General features: G+C 38.4%; 1 protein-coding gene across 1 annotated transcript in view; it reads right to left on the bottom strand.

The window, feature by feature from the left end:
* LOC106881660 (nuclear pore complex protein Nup205) overlaps positions 1 to 22372 on the bottom strand; it is a 331146-nt gene that overhangs the window by 35664 nt on the left and 273110 nt on the right. Inside the window, exon 37 of the mRNA XM_052973459.1 lies at positions 5628 to 5797. Within this exon, the coding sequence (XP_052829419.1) occupies positions 5628 to 5797 (170 nt within the window). The remainder of the gene's footprint in view (positions 1 to 5627; positions 5798 to 22372) is intronic.

The following is a 22372-nucleotide window of genomic DNA, read 5'->3' as shown; positions in this document are numbered from 1 at the left end:
GGGGGGACACACTAGATAGTAATGATACAGAGGAACAGGGCCTTGAGGACAGGATTGGGGAGTGAGAGCTAGGCATAGTGAATGAAGGGGGAAATGTGAGGAAGAGAAGAGATATGGAGATGTAGATTGGTTTGTTGGGGTAGGGTGAGTGAAAAGTTTTCTTGTTATGTGTGGGTGGAACACACAGGTCAGGGGCTAGCAGATAGCAATAATACAGTGGGACAGGACATGTGGGTGGAACACATGTCGGAGGCTAGCAGAGAGCAGCAATACAGTGGCACAGGGCCAAGAGGACAGGATTGGGGAGTAGGAGGTAAGCATAGTGCATGAAGTGGAAATGTTGAAGAAGAGATGTAGAGACATAGTTTGGTTTATTGTGTGTGAGAAGTTTTCTTGTTAAGTGTGGATGGGATACATAGTACTTCTAGAACTCAGTTTTGCTGATGTAGGTGGGTCTTCTCTAGAACTTCATATCACCAGACATCTCGGTTCATTGTCATTTCCTCCATGAGGCCCAACATCCTGAGATCAGTCCTTACTACTTCATCTCATGTCTTCCTAGGTCTCCCTCTTCTGCGAGCATCATCCACTTTCAGTGATTGGCGCTTCTTTATGCAGTTGTTCTCATTCATATGTATCATGTGTCCAAACCAACATAGTCTTCTCTCTTGCATGCTACATTTGATTACTCTTATGCTCAACTTTTCTCTCAATACATTTGCACTTTGCCATACAAGTGCACTGATGTTGCACATACAATGGAGCATACTACCTTCGTTTCTCTCCAGTCTACATGTCTTCTGCATTCAGACCCCATGTCTCATTACCATAGAGAACAGCCGTTCACACACAAGCATCATATAGTCTACATTTCACTCTGAGAGAGTCCTTTTGTTGCCAACAGAGGCAATAGCTCACTGAACTTCCTCCACCCAATTTTTATTCTAGAAACAATACTTTCAGAGCATCCTCCACCATTACTAATTTGGTCACCTAGGTAACAGAAACTATCTATAACTTCAAGAGAGCCTCCTGGGAGTGAGAGAATCTAAATCACGTGTGCTGTTAGTGCTTATTGTTCCTGCACATTTGCCACATACAAAGACAACTATATCTGTTAATCTACCTGTGATTCCACTGCATCTTCTGTGTGTCCATAGTTTACACTGGGTGCAGCGAATGGAAATTCTTCCTACTCCTTTCCTATATAGTGAGCAAGGCCATTTACCTGATGGAAAGAGAGTTATATCTTCTTTCTTACTAACAACAACTTTAGTCTTAGCTAGGTTAACTTTAAGGCCTGTTGATTCCAGGCTTTGTTTCCATACCTGAAATTTCTTCTCCAATTTTCTTAAAGATTCTGCAATAAATGCAAGGTCAGAGGTTCAAATTCTTCTGGGTAGTCAGGAGTGATGGAGTGGGTGGTATGAGCATACTCTTAGCAGAGAAGTGGGTATATAAGGTAATTGAGGTAGTCAGAGTATGCAATATAGTTATTAAGCTGAGACTTATCATAGACTGATTAATAATTACATTTATCTCTGCCTATGCTCCACAGGCTGGGTTGGTTGATGATTAGAAGGACCAATTTTACGCGGTCCTTTTGCAGACTATTGCAACGACAAATGACAGATACTTCATTATTAGGGCTGGTAACTTGAATGAACATGTTGGGCAACAGTCCCATATATTCCATGGGGTGCATGGAGGTTATCGCTTTGGCCCCAGGAAATAGGAGGGAACAAGGCTACTTGAGTCCAGTGATGCAAATGATCTCATGATCTGCAACACTAACTTCAGAAAGCCAGCCATGTAATCACTTGTCAGTCTGATGGGAACATAAGCCAGGTTAATTACCTCCTCACCAGGCAATGAGATAAGCCGATGCTCACAAATGCAAAGTCTTTCCCAGGTGAAGAGTGTACACCCCAACATAGGCTACTAGTTTGTGACTTCGGAATTAGGGCTAGAGACACTCGGAGCAGAAGATTATGGAAGCTCAAAAACCCAGCAAACCAACAAAAGTTCAGAGTCATTCTACTGGAATCCTATGATGATAGAGAGGAGGAAGAGGAAAGGACATATAGCTTAGAGGACAACTGGAAGTTCCTGCAGGACAATTTACTGGGTGTGACTGACCAAATCTGTGGTTGGTGCAAAGTGCCAGTTCGGCCAAGGATGACATGGTGTTGGAACAAGGAGGTGGACAGTGTTATAAAAGCAACGAGACAGGCCTGGAAGGACTGGAAAAACGGCAGAAGCAGAGCATTATATCAGGGAGTCAGAAGGGAGGCTAGGCGACAGGTTTACATAGCAAAAGGAATAGCGGAAGGTAAGTTTGTTAGTGTTCTACAGTGTGAGGATCAGAGGCATGAGGTGTTCAGGATTGCAAAGCAGTGTATTAGAGAGAATAGAGATGTGATAGATGAGAGGTGTGTGCAAATGGCTAATGGTATGTTTGCACTTAGTGACTTAGAGAAGAAAGATGCGTGGGGATGCCATTATGAAAGTTTATTAAATGTGGAAACTGACTGGGAGAAGAGTCTTCCAAATAGCGAACCAACTGACAGCTTCACTGTACATGGCTTCTATGGCTTTAAGATGCCTCTCCTCTACTCCTAGCTTCCTTAGAGACCACCAGATAAGAGAGCTGAGAACCCTGTTGAAAGTTTTCTCCAGGTTGACGAAGGCTAAGCACAATGGTTTACTTTTGGCCAAATACTTTTCTACATCATAATTTCACAATTGGATGTGACCTTAGACCTGAATATAGGTAAGTACTACCCTTACATGAAACTGTACATCCACAGGAGCTCAATCTCCCCACTGTAATTAGAAACCTAGTCTCAGGTGTTAGTAGGAAAATATCCAAGCTCTCAGCAGATAGAGAGGTCTTTAACAGGGCCCTGCCCCACTACAATGCTGCTCTAGCTAAGAGTGTGTTTACCAAGTTAACATATTGAGAAGCCACAACCTTCCACTCTGCACCCAAATAGGACCAGAAAGTGAAAGACAATCTGGTTTGATCCTCCATGCAACTTAGAAATTTCCATTAACATAGCTTGGAGCTTCCTGTTGTTGATTAAGAAGTATTACCCTAGAAGCTACAGGTACTACAAGCTCCTTAATCCACATTATAGCAAGCTGAGCTATTCCTGCTTAGATAACATTGCTTCTAATATTGCAGGCGACAATAGATGCAAACACACAACTCTCAGCCCCAACCTGTAACTTCTGAAAACCCTACTAGCTGCACCCTAGGAGGATCCTGTCTCTCAAGGGCTGTAGTCTACAGAGCCACTCTCACACTATCCGATGGCACCACAAGGGACTACACAGGTATGACAGCCAATGATTTCAGGGAAAGAATACACACAGTACGTGCACTTGCTCAGATGCAGGGAAAGAGAGAACTTCACTTCATTTGTTTCTTTATTTTGCTTCCTCTGGAGGCGCCATGACCTTCAGAATGAAACACCTAGCATTGAATACACCATCGTTGACAGGGCACCACCTTATTCACTTGGTGCCTGCAACTGCCAGCCTTGCCTCTGTGAAAGATAGCACATCCTCCATCAACCTGCAGTATCTATTGACAGGAATTACAAACTGTCCTATTGCTGCCACCAGAGGTATGCCCTCCTGGTGAACTTCAAACTACTGGTTGCAGACAATCCAGACATACCACCTTTACATTGGCTGCTCCACAACCAAGGACTGGGGTACCAACCACCAACCATTAATGCCTGTGCAAACTGACCCAACAGCAACTATCAAAAATTTTTAGCCAGCGTTAACTACATCAGCTTGAGAAATATATACATCAGGGGCATATGTTTCGGGTGTGCTAGGTGTGCACTGTACACCAATCGAAAATGGCAAGTTCATTATAAATATTAACCTTACTCATTAATTTAATCACAAATCATAATGGAAAATTTTTGTTATACCTCAGCTTGAAATTTGGTGGCAGGTGTCCTGAAATAATATTCCACACCTCACAGCGCATTATATCATAATATGATACCAGGCATAGCATAGGATAATGGGAGAATGGCAAAAAATTAATGTGAAGGGTGTGCAACAGTTCTGACAGCATGGTTGCATGTTCATTTTCATGGCGAGAAGTTGTGCATAGCAACACAAGAAGTTGTAGGTACACAACTTCAGCAGGAAGTGGCCTTGGTTTATTTTCAATTAAAAAAAGTGTACTAATGCAGCTCAAGCAAAGTGGTTCATTGTACGATGAGGTTATCCAACATTTTACATCACAAAGAAGAATAGAACTTACATATAAGTAATTTAAGTAACTAAAGTTACACGGTTTCTTATTTTTCAGTGTGTGCATAAGAAAATTATGGTTTATTTTAGAACGCTTACAATTTATAGAGTATTATTAATTCAATTTACTTTAGTGCCATATATCTGTATCCCAAATAAATTGAGTTTACATTATTTACATTTTGGATAGAAATACACAGTTTGCATGCCTAATTTGAGTAATACTAATGTTAGCCTTAGTATGGTCAGTGTGGCAGCACATCCAATGACAACAACCACCATAAGCCACTGATATACATAGGTATCATCATCATCGTCGTTTAACGTCCGCTTTCCATGCTAGCATGGGTTGGACGATTTGACTGAGGACTGGTAAAACCAGATGGCTACACCAGGCTCCAATCTGATTTGGCAGAGTTTCTACAGCTGGATGCCAGAAAGGCGACGCTAGGCACAGATGCCATCACAAATTCGCTTTCGCTTGCCCCAATAAGTCTTCGCAAGCTGAGTTTCGTGTCCAATGAGGGAGACGACGTTGGCATGGGTGCCGGATGTCAAATTTAACTTGATTTCGATTTCACTTGCCTTAACAGGTCTTCGCAAGTGGGGTTTAGTGTCCAATGAAGGAAGGAAGGTACGCATAAGTGGACTGGCTGAGACCTTAGATTTAGGTCTCACTTGGCTTACCGGGTCTTCTCACGCACAGCATATTTCCAATTGGCAGAGTTTCTACAGCTGGATGCCCTTCCTAACGCCAACCACTCTGAGAGTGTAGTGGGTGCTTTTACGTGCCATTGGCACGAAGGCCAGTCAGGCGGTACTGGTAACGTCCACGCTCAAAATGGTGTATTTTATGTCCCACCCGCACAAGAGCCGGTCCAGGGGCACTGGCAACGATCTCTCTCGAAAGTCCTTACACATGCCGTGGGCACAAGTGCCAGAAAGGCGATGCTGGGCACAGGTGCAAAATTACCTGTCAGTTATGATGCAGTTACTAGAATGTTAAAATTCAGTAAGTAATATAGAGTGCTTTTGCAGAATACATTAGAGGGGATGAAAGTTGTGAAATCAAACATATAAAAATTGGAGCAGATAACAGAAAGTCTCTATTTATTTATTCTCACCCAAGCATCTTTATCTCTCTCTCTCTCTCTCTCTCTCTCTGCCACTTATACAGACATTCAAAAAGATGCAATAGAACTTAAAGTAATAACATTAATCCAGAACTCTATCATGACTTTAAAATGTTCATTCATTAGCCAATAAGTGTCTAGTGCTCTTATTACATCTCTATAATGTTGAACAATTTTCCTTTTTCACACAAGATCATAACAATAAAATCTTACTTCTTTAAGGTCATCTGCTGTCAAGTCAGTAACACTGGCCAGTTTCCTCTTCAGCTGTTGGTAACTATCAAATACTGACATAAACTGACTGCTACATTGCTTCAGATGTTGCACAACAATGGTAAGGTTAGGTGGATGACCAGCAGCATAGGTACGAGAGAATGATGTATCTGAAAAGTTAAATCAACATAATGTTTTACTTTGTTGTGCTAAATATGTCTCTCATACAGTATCTTTCTAAAGTGCAATATAGCAGTTTTTGGATTTTTGTTGTTTTTGAATCTATCAATTCTGTTTATTTTTATTAGGAAATAAAATCAAGATTCTTCTGAAAAAGCTTTTACGAAATAAAAAAATGTGACATATAAAGACATTTAATTCATTTGTCTTAATAATTTCTGCAACATTAATAATTACATCCTTTCTTAAATATTCTTTTGCTTTGACTTATGTGTTCCTCAGAGCTTTTACCCTCAGGTATTCAGTTTGTTTTGGTTCCAGAAGATCAAATTTCATATTCTTCTCTGATTATTTCTCGAGCCCAAGCTCTCTTTCTCAAATTAAACCATTAATAAATCATATAACTGAATTCTAACTCATCACTTCAGAGATACTTGCCATGATGCTAAAAAATCAAAGCAAGTAAAGCAAATTCAAAAAACTTCACTGAAACCACAAACAGAAATGTGCATGGTTAAAAAGGAAGTTCTTTCAACAACGAGGTTTTTGTTTTTCATATAGAAGAATGCTTAGTTCCCATTTTCAGTCCAAAACATTTTGTGAATTAGAATTGTGTGGTTAGGGATCTGGTGATGGTTTCAGTTACTTGTGGTATTGTACTTTAAGAGTTAACTGTATCTAAAAAGTTTTGCTTTTTACTCAGCTCTTCATTTTCCTTATTTCAAATTTTGTTTGTTTTGAATTCTGTTTGTGAGTGTTATCATGCTTCTTGTGCAATTAGATGAATCAAGCCATTTCCCAGTTAAAGAAAGCTTTCTGATGTCATGGTAAAGTCACTGTTTCTGAGAATTTTGTGGAACAGACCTCCCTGTTTTAAACCATCTCCCAGCCTTGAGGTGATTTTTGTAGTTTGCGCATTGCAAGTGTTCAAACTAACTTCAGCTGGCACATAATCCCCTATCTTTTTCTTCCCTGCTTAAGCAAGCACAGGTTTTTGAGAGATCTACTAGGGATATGAACAGAAATGACTAATGCAATTGCTAACAGCAAAACATGAACCATGATTTGTTCTCTTTTAACTATTTTATCTTTCACCTATTACAAAATGCACGAAAAGATGAATAAGAAACCATTAGACTATTCTTCCTCCACTATACCAGACATGTCTACCTACATCACCATCAGTTCACATACATACTACATAACTCCAATCTCAGACCATCTGTAACTCAACTAAGTTATACATTACGCTCCAACATGTTTCTGAAAGACAGTGTTTGTATTTAAATAGATTTACTCAGCTTTCTCACATGGAAATAAGCAATAAAGAATATCAGTTGGTCATGCTGAAAGTTGTTTTCCTATTCATTTAAATTCATCTGTTGTCTCACCTTCACTCATTAACCATCACCAATGATTTAATTAGCTTTCATGACCACTTTTTAAAGTCAGTAACCTCAATGACTTAATATGTTTACAATGCACATTCCCAGTGGCCTAAATTCCACTTCAAACTGTTTGCATTAGTTAGACTTTGTAAAAATACTAGAAACATTCTTGAGCCTTTTCTTAACCGCAAATCCAAGAAATATCTTATTATTATTCTCTTCTTAATCAAGGCTCCTCCACTGACATTGTTTTAATGAACATACACCTGACACTGCTGTTTCAAGGTCTACTAGTTCTATGCTGCTCTTCCTGGGCAGAAATACAGTTCGTGTGTGACTTATCTGAGACAGCTAAGTGAATGAACAAGGAAATTAGTGATACTTCTGAAACAAACCCTAAACATGCAAGTAATTCACATGCAGTTGTACAAGTAAAGAAGACTGTTGTAATTCAATGTTGGACTGTTATAATGTCCACTCCAGTATAGCAGTATAGTTAATTAGACAAGACACAACATCACAGTATTTGTAACAACTAGCACACCACTTGTCATGTGGGAGGAGTGTTCCATTATTATTATTATCCCCATAATATCTTGCCTTTTAAGTTCTTTTTCTTAGGGAGTGTAATTTTATTTCTTTTTATTAACAATGATTTTTACATAATCCCACCTCCCTTTTTTGAGGTTTTTTTTATTTGTATCCAGTTACAAATTTAGTATTTATTTCATTTGGCATTCACTTCCAGGAACTCTGTACATTTTCTTTTTCTTTCGTTTGTGTGTCTGGGTTCAATTATTTGTAGCAGCATTGGTACATGTAAAGTATCATATAACCATTCCATTACTTTTCCATTCTCTCGAGTTCATTCTCAAAGAATCTTCTTTTTAGTTGATTCAGGTGTCTCTTGTATACCCATTTTTTTCCCCTTTTACCAAGTATAGCATTTTTCTGTGTTTAGTAATCATGCCATCTTCCCAACTTTGTTTTTCATTCTTATATGCCCTAACAAATACATTTTCACCAATTTTAAAATATCTTGCTGTATTATCCATTGGAATTTTTCTTTTCTTGCCAGGTAATAATTAGTCAAAGACTAATTTTATTTTTCATCCAAACATTAGCTCTGCTGGTGTATTTGGATTTGGTGTCACACAGTATACTCTTAAGAACTGTTGTAGAGCTGCCTCATCCGGGACTTCCTTATTCGACTTTCTTAGGGATCTCTTGAATGTATTGACAAAGCATTCACATGTCCACTAGATCTGGGACGGTATGGCACCATAGTTACATGTTCTACAGCAGACATTTTACAAACATTTTAAACTCAAAAGACAAATTGTGTCCCATTGTCAGACACTATCACGTCTGGGATGCCAAATCATGCAAACAGCTAGAAAGTTTGTTATAGTTGAAGAGGTTGGTTTTTTACACTTACAAATTTCTGACCATTTAAAGAAACTATCTACTACCACTAAATAGCGTTAACCGTTTAAGGGACCAGTGAAATAAACGTGTAGTTTTGACCACGGGACATCTACTTTTGGCTAAGTTTCACTTTTTATCATCGGTAATTTTGCCGTCAGAGCACAACTTCTGCAGCCTTTCACTAAATTTTCAATTTTTCTATCCATTTTTGGCCAGTACACATAACTATGCATTAAAGCTTTCATCCTCGAAATACCAGCATGTCCAACATGGAATTCCCTCAACACTTTCTTTTGCAGTGTTTCAGGTATCACTACTCTCTATGCATAAATCAGTACGCTATCACAGATTGAGTATAGGTTCATGTCTTGGTTTTGTTTTGCACCAATCCTGTTCCTATTTACTTTTCTTGTCCACAGTATTCTTTTCATTTCTATTATGAATTTGTCGTGTTTTGCATTTTGTTTTATGTCTTCAAGGGTCACCAGCAATTCTCGTATCACATTTTTTATATTTTTCCTTCTGATCTTAAAGCTGCGATTACTGTATCTTTGAATGGCTCACAATATTTTGGTATCATTCTGGACAAACTATCCGCATGCCCTAGTTTCTTTGACGGTAAATATTCAATTTTGTAATTGTAATTCAATAATCTAGTGCCCCATTGCTGTAGTCTATTCGCTGTGTGTTGGTATTCCTTTTTTAGAACTGTATATTTTCAGTAGTGGGAAATGATCTGTTTGGAGACAGAACCTTCTTCCATGAATAAATCTATGGAATTTTTTCATACCAAATATCATTGCTAACACTTCTTTTTCTATTTGACTATAGTTCCTTTCTGTTGGTAATAATGATCGAGACACATGGGCTATAGCCTTTTTACTCCCACTGTCATATTTCTGCAGAAGCACTGTTTCTACACTGCAATCACTCACATCTGTAATCAATATCATATCCAGCTTCAGAACAAAATGCGTGAATGATAAGTTTGAGGTTAAAATGTTTTTTAATTTCAAATGCCTTCTGGCACTTATCAGTGCAGCACCATTTTACATTTTTCTTTAACAAATCATTGAGTGGGATCCTTACATTGTGTATATAAATTTGGTAGTAATTTACTAATCCCAAGGATGCTTGTAGCATAGTCACATCATTCAGTGTGAGCATACTTTTTATCGCAGTTGCTCCAGATGGATCCAGTTTCCGTCCATTTTTATTTATTATCCAACCTAAGTATTTAATTTTTTTCAGAAAGAGCTCGCATTTTTCTTCACTTAACTTAAAACTGTATTCTCTTATCTTTTCAAATAACCTTTTTATGCATTCTACATGTTGTGCATGTGATTTGCTTTTTATTAGGATATCATCTAAATAGGCTATAGAAAAATCACTGCCTGCCAGCATTGTATCCATTACTTACTGAAATATGGAAGGGGCCACTTTTATACCGGGGGGAAGCTACTTAAATTTAAATAAGCCATGGTGTGTATTAATGGGTAATAAGTGTGAGCATTCTTCTTCTACTCAGATTTGTAAATATGCCTCTGAGAGGTCTAATTTTGAGAAGAATTTCCCTCCATTCAATTTTGTGAATACTTCTTCAGGACTTGGCATTGAGTAGTTATATGAGATTAAGCAATCATTCAACCCTGTTGAAAAATCTACACAAACTCTTATTTTTTTCTTTTTTACATAGACTATAGGTGCTGCACAATCTGAGTGGTCTATCTTCTCAATTATACGTAGGCTTTCCAGTCTTTCAAGTTCCTTATATACCTGTTCTAGTGCTGTGAACGGTACATTATGTTTGGCTTAAATACAGGTGTTGCACTGTTTTACTACAATTTTTGCCTTTGTTTTTGTGCAGCAGTCCAGTTCATTTGAGAAAACATCTGGAAATAAATGTTTTATTTTCTGTTTCAATCCCATAGCTGCATTCAAACCTTCAACTGAACTGACTATATTTCCACACAAAACACTTATGGGCATATTCCACAATTTGAACAGTTCCATCCACTCTGTTCCAAATAGATTAACTGAATTTTTTAACAGATATACTTTTGCAGTTTTCATTTGGTCACGAAATGTCACATTACACACAAATTCACTTACAAAATACAATCTTTTACCTTTAACACCATGTGTTACTTTTGTAGATTTACTTAAGTTTGGCTTACCAACATACTTCCAAGTTTCTTCATTCACAATGGAAATATCACTTCCTGTGTCTAACTACACTTTTACTCTTATATTTTCAATTTTTACATTTATGAACTTCCTTTTTGTTACATTACCATTTTCTTTCAACAACATCTTGTTTATTCTTTTCTCTTTGTTCCAATGTTTTGTCATCTTGGTTTTACAGTGCGCTTTTACATGTCCAATTTTTCCACAACAGAAACATTCTGTTTTGTTAAATGGGCAGTTTTCCTCAGGTGTAGACCTATTTTGTCCTGTATTTTAGTACACACTTGATTTCTATTCTGCCTGTTTTGCACTTGTTTCATTAAGGAGCAATCTTTGTGTTCAATTTTCTCTGTGTCATGTCTTAAATTTACTATTCTTTCACACTCTTCTAACACTTGTTGTAAGGTTACAGCTTGGTTTTGTTCCAGCTTAGTGAGAATTCTTGTTCTTACCTCTGCTTCTTTTTCTGCAGTTAGTCCTTGAGTAAATATCAGGCACTTGAACATATCTAGCGTTCATTTGTCCAGTTTGAACTTTTCACATTCTCTGTTAACTCTACCAGCATAGATGATGTAGTTCTCATCATTGTTTTTTCTAGGTTCAAACATTAACAGTGTGTATTGAACAATGAGCTTTTCTTGCTAAAAATTTTAGGCAATATGTCTATTGTATTTTTAAAGTTTATGTCAGGTTTTTTTGAGAGTATGTAATTGCTGTAATGCTCATGTTCTGCTGCCAGTGTTCTTAGGATTAGACGCATCTTCATATCATCGTCCCAATCTCTGAACTCTTTATTGAAGATCTGTTTGTATCTTCTGTAGTATGGCTCAAAGGTAACTGCTTCATCTGGTTAATACTTAAATTTCAATATTGAGTTTACAACATAATCTACTGAGAACATTTCTTCAGTATTTCCTGGTGACTTACTATTCATTAATTGCAGCATTTGCTGTTGTTCATGCAGCTGCAGCTGTTGTTGCTGTTTTGCAAGTTGAGCAAACCAGCCAACAAATCTTCCACAATTTTATGCTTTTGTATACTGTAAAATTTACACAAAAAAACTTTTGTAAGTTTTGTAACTCTTTGTCGCCACTGCTGTAATTCAACATCAGACTGTTATAATATCCACTCCAGTATAGCAGTATAGTTAGTTAGACAAGACATGACTGACTACCCTGACTTCTCGACATCAAAATATTTGTAATGGTGAGCACATACCACTTGTTACATGAGAGGAGTATTCCATTATTATTATTATTATTATTATTATTATTATTATTATCATTATTATCATCATCATCCCCAAAACAAAGACTATTATAATTATCTCTTGCCATCATCAACTGAGAAGCATGAGTACATTGCTGAAAAGATATAAATACAGTTAATACAGGAGTCTTTTTTGTCTTGGACATAATGTGTTCTCAAAACAATCTATATAACTTGAAATCAATTTTCCTATTGATTTTCACATCTTAGGAAGAGCCTATCGATATCACTATTCCTGTGGAAATTTCTAGTTGACATCAGTATCTTGTGAGTTTTAGCATCTTCTACAGACTAATCAAGTATCCCAAATGTTGGAATCAGTACTGGTACTGAAAATGCATTGTGGGATATTGGCTTGTAAGAAGAGAGTTCCAGCTGCCATACTTTTCTAAGTTCCCGGGTCACTCTATCTTTATTCACAGTACCTCTGTATGATATATTTTCATCAATGCCTAAGTAGTTGTAGCATTCTTTGTGTGGGACAGAAGAGACTGAGACCACTGAAGTACTGGTTTTGGGCCTGGGGTCTGATTTTTCCTGTTCAACGATCAAATATGAACATTTCTTTTCACCAAATTCCAATCCTATGTCAGCTGAAAATGTCATTAATTTCATCTGTTTTTGGCATTGTTAACATTTTTAGCATAAATCTTGAGGTCATCCACAAAGAAATTATTGATTACACTAATATCTCTAGCAGTTGCAGACACTTGATTTTTGTGGCAGGAATGATAATGGATTTAATGCCAAAATGAACATAATTACAGGAAAACTATTTTCTTGGAATATTTATACTATTGGAGATAAGCATTCTGCTCTCTGTTCTAAGAGTAAGAGTTGTTTCCCAGTTCTTTGTAAGCCTTTCAATGGCAGCAATTTTAGTAGTAGGCACTTTTGCCAAATGGAAACATATCAGCAACAATGAGTGGGGAATAGAGTCAGATGCCTTTCTATAATCAAGCCATATAAGGCTCCTGTGATGTCTTTTTTTTTAAACCTCAGATAGTACAGCTTTGTTTATTAAGAGTTGTTTAGCACATGCCCATACTCTCTTCTTTCCACCAGCCAGCTCATCAGTCACTATGCCGTTGAACTCACAATGATCCTGAAGGAATTGGTTGAGGCAGCTTGTGTACAGTTTGTACATAATGTTTAAGCAAGCAATGGGCCTGTAGTTTTCATCCAATTTGGTGGTTTCATTCTTGGTTACAAGATTTGTCAGTGGTATAACAAACTAATTTGGTATGTCAAGCTTCTGAATATATATATATATATATTTGTGGTTTCCTGTAAAATGTCAGTCTCTTATACCAGTATATTAGGTCCATTCCAGGTGCTTTCCCATCATGCAGCTTGCGTACAGCTATGGTGGAAGCATCTGGATCAATTGCACGTTTTACTATTGTTGTTGGGGTGGAGTTTCAGGTCAAGGTGCCCAAGTAAATTGGAATTTCTCCGTTTTAACAGGGAATTTCCAACTCCTTTTTCACCATGTCCTTTGAAATGATGCGGGGTCATCTTTTTATGAAAAAAAAAAATGCTTGAAAAAATTTTTTCATCTCCCACCCACCACCATTACCTTCCAGATCAATGTTGGCCAATTTTTTTTTCTTGGCATTACACACTTAAAAACCATGTGAGAAGCCTTTCCAGTAAAAAAGAAAAAAAAAAGATTTTGTAAATATTTTCAGATATAAAGGTGTGGAATTTAAGGGAGATTTAGCTGTTTTTTCTTGTACATCGCACGACCACTTTTCTCATTTCTTTGTTACTTTCACATGTACTGATGATTTTTAATATTTTTCTTCTTTAAAAACATTTTATGGTTTGATGATGCGGAAGTAACATACATGTGGTCCATAGCTAGGAAATAAGCACCAAAAAGAATTTACAATATGTAATTTAAATTAAACCCCTGCCTAACCAAGCATGGGCGTGTGTAACTGTGTATAGCAAAAAACATATTTACTAACAGAAAAGTATGCTATTAAAATAAATTATCTTTTTTAAATCACTGTAGATAAATCCCAGTAATGACCTTCTCAGGCTTTCCCAATATTTTAAAATTATAAACAAAAACGGGGTGGGCAGAGAAATGGAGTTGAAAAAAATCATGTATTTTCAAACTTTTTTTAAAATAGCATACGTTTATGGGGAGAAAAATACCAGAAAACATCAATACATGTTGAGAGTGACAAAGAAATGAGGAAGTTGGTCATGGGTTGCACTAGAAACAACAGCCAAATCTTCCTTAAATCACAAACCTTTCTGTCTGAAAATATTTACAATTTTTTTTTGTTTTTCTGAAATTTCTCCTATGGTTTCTAAATGTGTAGTGCCATAAACATTGGTCTGGAGGTGGGGGTGTGTGGTGGAGGAAAAAAAAACATGTACACAAATTTTCAAGCATTTTTCACCCCACAAAAACATGCACCCCATCATTTCCAAGGCTGTGGTGAAAAAAAATTGCCCCATCAAAATAGAGTAATTCCAACTTAATGTGGGCATCCTGATCTAAAACACTGCCGATGTTGGTACGGTGTTCTCCCCATGATGCATTAAGGTTGAAATGCCTCTTTTCATTCTAGATTTTCAACCACAATGCTTCAATGTCTTGAAAGGGAGCTTTCTTAATGGTAATATTTTCCTTCCTAATCATTGCATAATATCTGTGGGTTAGAAGCAAACTAGTGATTTATACATGCTTGTTCAAAATTTTGCCTATGGTATAGAGAAGATTTTCGTTTCGCACCCTGAGTTTGTGTTTTAGAGTAATTAACCTTCCCTCAAGAGTTTGGTGTGAAGAGTCACCATAGAGTTTTAATTTATCCATAAAATATAGTTGACGAGGTGTAAACTCATTATTCCTCTTACATTTTATTATCATGGTTAACCATCCAATATAGTGTTTGTTTCCCAGTTAGGCTGCTTCCATTTAATAGATTCATTACCATGTATTCTGCAGATTTCTCAGGTGTTCTTTAAGAGTGATAGTAGCTATATATATATATATATATATATATATATATATATATATATATATATGAGGATATTAATATTCCAGTAATTAATATCACATTATAGCTTTAGTTAAGCTATACACAAAAAAATTAATAGAGACCCAGAATGTGTTACTGAAAGATTTATTCAGTGAAATACATGAGGGTGACAGCTGCCAGTCACTACTGCCTAAAAGCTAACTTCACTGAAGACCAGCTCCCCAGCTAGCCCACAGTGAAGTTCCTGTCTACAGTTCGTCTGTCATAAATCCTTGCTCTACATATACCTCCTCTCCAGAACTGTTGACTGTCATTGGAACCGGGAAGGCGTTTTAACTGTGTGTGGTTACTCAGCTCTTTGGTGATTGTTCCTTGCCAAGGGGTGATGTGATTTGTCTGGAGTGGCCTGTTTGGTGGTTGAGCTACTTGGCTGGGGCAGTCAATATCAATATGGGCCGGTTTCAACCTATCGATGGAAACTGTATCTTGTCTGCCAATTAGGAGTTGGAATGATTTGTCGCCTGGACATATAACTTTGTATGGGCCATGGTAGAGTGACTGGAGGGGTCTTCGTCGTGTCATGCTGAATGAACATGAAGTTAGCTGTGGAGTGGTCATTTGGTATGGATGATCTAGGCGTACTATGTGTTGACATGGGAGTCGGGCGCAACTGGCCCACACTGTCTCTGAGTTCCGTGAGGTACCTTTTGATATCTGAATCTGACTTTGTGTTCAGAAGGAACTCTCCTGGCACTGTAAGAGAGGCACTATATGCCATTTCCACAGAAGAAGTGTCGAGATTTTCCTTTGAGGCAGTGCAGATTCCCAGCATCACCCATGGAAGTTGATCAATTCAATTGGGTCCATTAAGTCTGGTTGTAAAGGATTCCTTCAGGTGGCAGTGAAATCTTTCCACTAATCTGTTGGCCTGTGGATGGTAGACTGTGGTGTGCTTCATTGCGATTCCAAAAAGATCACACATCATTCCACAGATTTGAGGTGAATTGTGGAACATCATCAGATGAGATGCTGTCTGGAACATTGAAAGGGGTAACCTAGTTTGTTTTGAAGGCTTGGCTAACTTCTTGTGTTTCCGTGCTGTGGAGAGGGATAGCCTCAGGCCAATGAGTGTAGCAGTCTACCAAGGTCAGTAGGTATGAGTAACCCTGTGAAGGTGGTAGGGGGCTGAAAAGGTTAATGCTGACGTGGTTGAAACAGGCCTAGGTGGTTCATAGTTGCCAAAGGATACTTTGGTGTGCTGACAGACCTTGGCTTGTTGACAGGGGATGCAGGTCTTGGTCCACTCCTCAATTTGCTTGGCCATACTGTGCTAGGTGAATTTGCTTGACAGCAAGCGCTGTGTGGCTCTAGTACCCGGGTGGGAGAGTTCATGAATGACGTTGAAAACCTTCCTACGCCAGGCTAATGGGATGATTGGTTGTGGCTTCCCAGTGGATACATCACAGTAGGGTTGTGCCATTGGAGCCAAAGTGCATATCCTGCAAGGAAAGTAACATGATGGTAGTGCGGTAGGACCTGATCTTCTCATCTGTTGGTTGGGCTGCAGCCAAAGCCTCATAATCCAGGCCTTCCGTTATTGAGGTTAGGTAGGTGTGAGAGCAGGTAGGGATACAAGAGAGTGCATTGGCGACTGGGTTGCCTTTTCCAGTTATGTGTTGGATGTCCGTGGTGTACTCAGAAATCGCCAATAGTTGTCATCGCTGGTGTGCAGACCACAGCTCTGAGAGCTTGTTCATAGCAAAGATGAGTAGTTTGTGGTCTGTGAAGACTGTAAACGTGCAGTCTTCAAAACAATAGCGAAAGTGGCGGATACCTAGATAGACAGCCAGCAGTTCCCTGTCAAAAGCACAGTATTTCTGTTCGGGAGGTCGTAGTTGTCAACTGAAGAAAGCACATGGTTGCTACTGACGATTGATGCATTGTTCCAAAACACCCCCAATGGCTGTGTTGGAGGCATCGATTGTGAGTGCAGTCTAAATTGACATATGAGGATGGGACAGCATGGTTGCTTTAGCCAGGGCTTGTTTTGTGTATTTGAAGGCTGAGGTCATTGCACTGTCCCACTCAGCCTGTCTTTTTGGACCATCTTTTGAAAGTGGCTTGTATAGGGGTCTCATCAATCTTGCTGCAGAAGGGATGAAGCAATGGTAAAAGTTTACCATGCCCAGAAATTGGTGTAGGGTCTTGCTTGTGGTGGGGTGTGAAAACGATAAGATAGCTTTCACTTTTTCTGGCAGTATAGCACCAATGCCCGTAATTCGATGTCCTAGGAAGTCGATTTCATTAACACCAAAAACACACTTGGCGGGGCTGATTACTAGACCATACTGTTCCAGTCTATCAAAAAAAAAAAGAAACTAGGTGCTTCTTGTGTAGCTCCCTATTTTGGCTTATGATTAGGATATCATCTAAGTTTGCAAAGACAAAATCAAGACCTCTACACACAATGTCCATCAAGTGTTGGAAGGATTGTACTGCATTTTTCAAGCCAAAAGGTGTATGTAGAAATCCAACTGACCAAAAGGAGTGATCACAGCAGTTTTCAGTACATTGTTATCTAGTACTGGTAGTTGGTAGTAACCTCAGATGAGGTTGACCTTCGAGAAAACTGAGCACCCAGCTAGCTGGGCTGAGAAGTCCTGTATGTGCAGAATGGGGTAGTGGTTGGGTGTTGTGTCTGCATTGAGATGGCAGTAATCTCTGCAAAGATGCCAACCTCCATTGCGTTTCGGTGCTACATGCAGGGGCGATGGCCTGGGACTGCTTGATCGGCAAACTATGCCCAACACCTCCATATTGTTAAATGTGGCCTTTGTGATAGCAAGCCTGTCTGGTGATAGATGATGTGCGCAACTGTGCATGGGGGGAAGTCACTCCATGGTGGGCTGTAGGTTTGGAGAATGTTGGAATAGTGAGATTGGAGCAACTTGTAAGATGATCCAAGAATTCATTCTCTGTCTTAGAGACAGTTGCTATGCAGAGCGTGGCATGCGCAGATGTTGCCAGAGACACGGGAGTGTATGTGTTGCTGTTGATGAGTTGTCTCACCTGTAAATCAACTAGTAGCAAGTGTGCTTGAAGAAAGTCTGCCCTGATAATGGACATCAGCGGTGGTGAATGCTCATGTTGAGAGAAAATGTGCGGCAATCATACGCCTCGATTGTGGAACTGTTACCGGTTGTTAAAGGTTGGCCCTGCTTTCCATAACGGAAGTACCTTGCCAATGCTGGGATGATGCTGACTTCTGCTCCCGTGTCAATTAGGAATCTACACCTGGAGTTCTGATTGTGGTCATAGAGGAGCAGTTGATTGTGTCTGCCAGCCACCAGAGTATTCAATGGCAGCCAGCCCTGGAGTTTGCCGGAGTCAATAACCAAGGGGTCCTGAAGCTACATGGTTGTTTGCACTTCATAGCCTTTTTCCCAAACTTTGTAAACTTTGTATGGTAGAAGCATAGGTTGTCTTGCTTAACTCTACCAGGTCTCGGGGCCGACCCTATGGTGTTAACCATAACGTCACTGGATAGAAAATGTTTGTCAGCTGCTTTTGCTAACTGCCACAGGTCTTTCATTTCAGTCTGAGTTATAAGAACCTGGACCTGGGGTGGTAAATTGCAGAGGAATATTTTCTTAAACAAAAAGGAAGGTGACTCACCAGGGGGGAACTAATGACAACATTTTGTCCATCAACTCTGAAGGCTTAGAATTGCCTAATTCCTCCTCCAGTATCTTGGCTGCCACTTCCCGCTTGCTCTGCCGGAATGTATCTACCAGCCTGTCTTTTTTGTTGCTGGGGTTTGGGTTAAAATATCTAGCACCCTTGTTTCCATGTCCTCATCTAGTGTTGCTACTACATAAGGATATTTCATTAGGTCTGAAGTTATTTTGCATATGTTAAATTGCGCTTCTACCTGCACGAACCATAGCTCAGCCCACTTTGGACAGAATTGTGGTAGCTTCACTGCTGTTGTGTAATCGCTTACCATGTTTCTTTGATTTTCTGTTTACTTTGATGTGTGAAGTGAAAGCTGTTGTTCTTCTGCAGGGTCACCAGCTATAGCTTTAGTTAAGCTATGCACAAATAAAGAAAAATTTATTCAGTGAAATACATCAGGGCAACAGCTGCCAATCACTTCTACCTCATAGAAGCCCGCTTAACTGGAGGTTAACTTCACCATAGACCAGCTCCTTAGCTAGCCTGCAGCAAAGTTCCTGTCTACAGTTTGTCTCATAAATCCTTGGGCAGTGGCCTACAACATGATTCTACGTACTCTCCAGTGACATTATCAATAACTTTCAACATCAGGGCTGTTGGATTATTTTCAATCTTATTAAGAATGGGCTGTTACTTAAGTAACAATAATTTTGAAAAAGTTGAAAAGTTTTCTATGAACTGTGTTTTCAGGGTTTTTTTTAAGTTGAATGTATTCCACAGTTGTCTTTGTTGACTCAGCTACATTTGGAGAGACATAAAAATCTAGTGACAGTTGGTTTATATTATTTTGATTTCTCTTCTGGCAGGTTTTGGCTAGTTCTCAGTGTTTTGAGAATATTGATTTACATCACAAGAGCAAGCCATTTTATTTTCATAGGAAGATGCTTGTTGCTGAAATTGTTTTGAGGCAAATATGCTTAAGTTGGAGTGAGCTTCATCGTGGTATTTTTTTAACCACTTCATATATCCGATAGAAGGGCCTTCATGGCTTTTTTCATAGCATCAAAATACATCTTGTAGCGGAGTATTTGTTTTCTCAGATAGCTTACTAGTGCTGTTTTCATTTCAGCCATGACCATGTTAGCAAAATTCCACATGGTGTAGGGTATATTTTTAAATATCCGGTCTGAATAATGTTGGTAAGTAAAAGGTATTTCTCTTGTAATAGGAGACATAAACCAGTTACTGACTTAGGCTGGAGGAGTTGACAATAATATAGAAGAAAACGTTCAAAAAGAAATTTTAAACATATCCCTACACATGCATGTCTGATGTTGATGGTGCCAACTTGTTTGCATCTTTGTCTGTTTGTCTCATGCATGCATGTATGCAAGTATAAGTATATGGCTAAAACACTGAGAAGTGGATTTTTGGTTAAGGAGAAAATGTAAATTTTAAATTGTTAAATTTATCCAAGTTTCTATAGAGATGTAATGACAGACCATATCCCAAAACTAGTGGTCATACTTTTACTGCCTATTTTGCAACCACTTCTGTACAGCCCAGCTTGGTTATGTACTCCACATCGATGATTTTGACAATTCATGTCAGGACATAACCTAGCCTTCAGCAGCAGGAGCAATGCACAGTCATTATATATATCATGAAAGCATAACTACAACACTAGGCTTTCTAAAAATGGTCATCTCAGAACTTCACAAAGTTTGCAAGTGTTAAGCCTTTCATGGAAACCACATATTTCTTACATCACTGAAAACGCATATCAAAGACTAACTCAGAAGATGCTTCAAGTTTGAACAACAATTCCTGATCTATAAATCACAAGTGCATTTCATATTAGAGTACTGTTAACTAATCTGGCAGAGAACAACTACTGTACAGACTATATAAAAAAGGGCATTGGTTCAAATGACAAGCTATCACTGACACAGCACAATGATATGTACACAACCAGTAAAGTCTCTCTTACAGTTCTATCATTACAACAGTTTCCATTGCCCAAGACAGTGTACCAAACTCACCCAATTCACATCTTTTTCTCCTTTTGTCCTTATTATGCCACAATTACAAAAATCTACACTAAACACTTTATTTGTACTTGTACATCTAGAAAAGCAGGCTGTAATCCTTTACCTGCTATGTTTTAGCAAATGAAATTCAAGCTGAATATTATCTGCACTGACCTCATCAGTCTGGAAGGATTTGAAATGACCATATGTTCTACCCTTTATCTCTAGACTAAAAAAATAATCATGGTTACAGCTCTTGAGTTGGAACTAGTAAAAGTGTACATTCAGAACAGTTTCTATACACTATCTAAGTGAATTTTTACTATAACCACTATCTTACATACTGACATATATCTACCAACAAATACAAAACAATTTCTTAAAAATTGACAGAGTAGGAATTATAAAAATGATTTAGATATTGGGAGAAAATATTGCATTTCTATCGATTTTTATAAAATTAGTAAATTATAATTTGTATAAGTGACATAAAATACAGCTCATGTAAAAAGGAAAAATAGCTGCATTCTGTTGTCTATTTTGACACGTTTTTAGAAGAATATTGGGTCATCCCATAAATAATGTGATTTTTTTCAATTGCATTAAATAAAAGTCGGAGGGAGACGGGATAAAATAACTGCATCAACTTGCTATAAAAGCAGGTAATAATTTTACCTTGTCCTTATTCTTAGTGCAAGTTTTGAGGAATGCAGTTCGATTTTAACAGTTATTTTTTCAAAGCTATAATGGAAGTGACAAAGAAGCATATTTTGCTTTATGAGTTCAATAAAGGCAACAATGCAACAAAAAGTGTGAGGAATATTAATGCAGTATATGAGGGTCAGACAATAATCATAAGCCAGTGTCAACGATGGTTCCAGAAATTCCAAGCTAGAAACTACAGCCTAGAAGACAAGCCTTGTCCTGGAAGATCTGGAAGGTTTGCAGGACGTCCTGCAAACCGTGATGGAACAAAATCTCATCGTAACTGTTGAGGAATTAGCAAAGAAGCTTGGATTTGGTCATTCAACCATTCATCAACACCTGTGTGCCATTGGAGAAATCAGCAAATTGGATCAATGGGTTCTTCACAAACTTTCCGAGTCTAATCGCGCACAGAGAGTGAATATGTGCTCTTCTTTGCTGTCATGTCTCATGAATGAACCATTTTTTGAACTGAATATTGACTGGTAATGAGAAATGGGTTCTCTATAAAAATGTCAAGTGCTAAAGACAGTTGGTAGGGAAAGGAGAACACTGCCACCCCAGATTAAAGAAGGTCTTCACCCATGTAAGATGTTGTTATCTGTTTGGTGGGATACAAAAGGTTTAGTCCACTTAGAACTTTTAAACCCAAACCAAACAATAACAAAAGAGATCTACTGCAAGCAGCTTAAGTCAGCGCTAGAAGAAAAACAACCATACAGCAAGGATTAGATTCCAAAGGCTGGAGCAGTTTGAATGGGAAACAATGCCCCACCCACCCTATTCCCGGACATTGCCCCATCTGATTATCATTTATTCTGCAGTCTTTAAAACCATTTGGACAGAAAAAGTATGAATTCTGTAGATGAAGTCAGAACAGTACT

Source organism: Octopus bimaculoides, chromosome 15 (genome assembly GCF_001194135.2).
Source record: "Octopus bimaculoides isolate UCB-OBI-ISO-001 chromosome 15, ASM119413v2, whole genome shotgun sequence".
Classification (NCBI taxonomy): domain Eukaryota; kingdom Metazoa; phylum Mollusca; class Cephalopoda; order Octopoda; family Octopodidae; genus Octopus; species Octopus bimaculoides.
The sequence above is the reverse complement of the archived record's forward strand: the minus strand, read 5'-3'. Positions and strand labels throughout refer to the sequence as shown.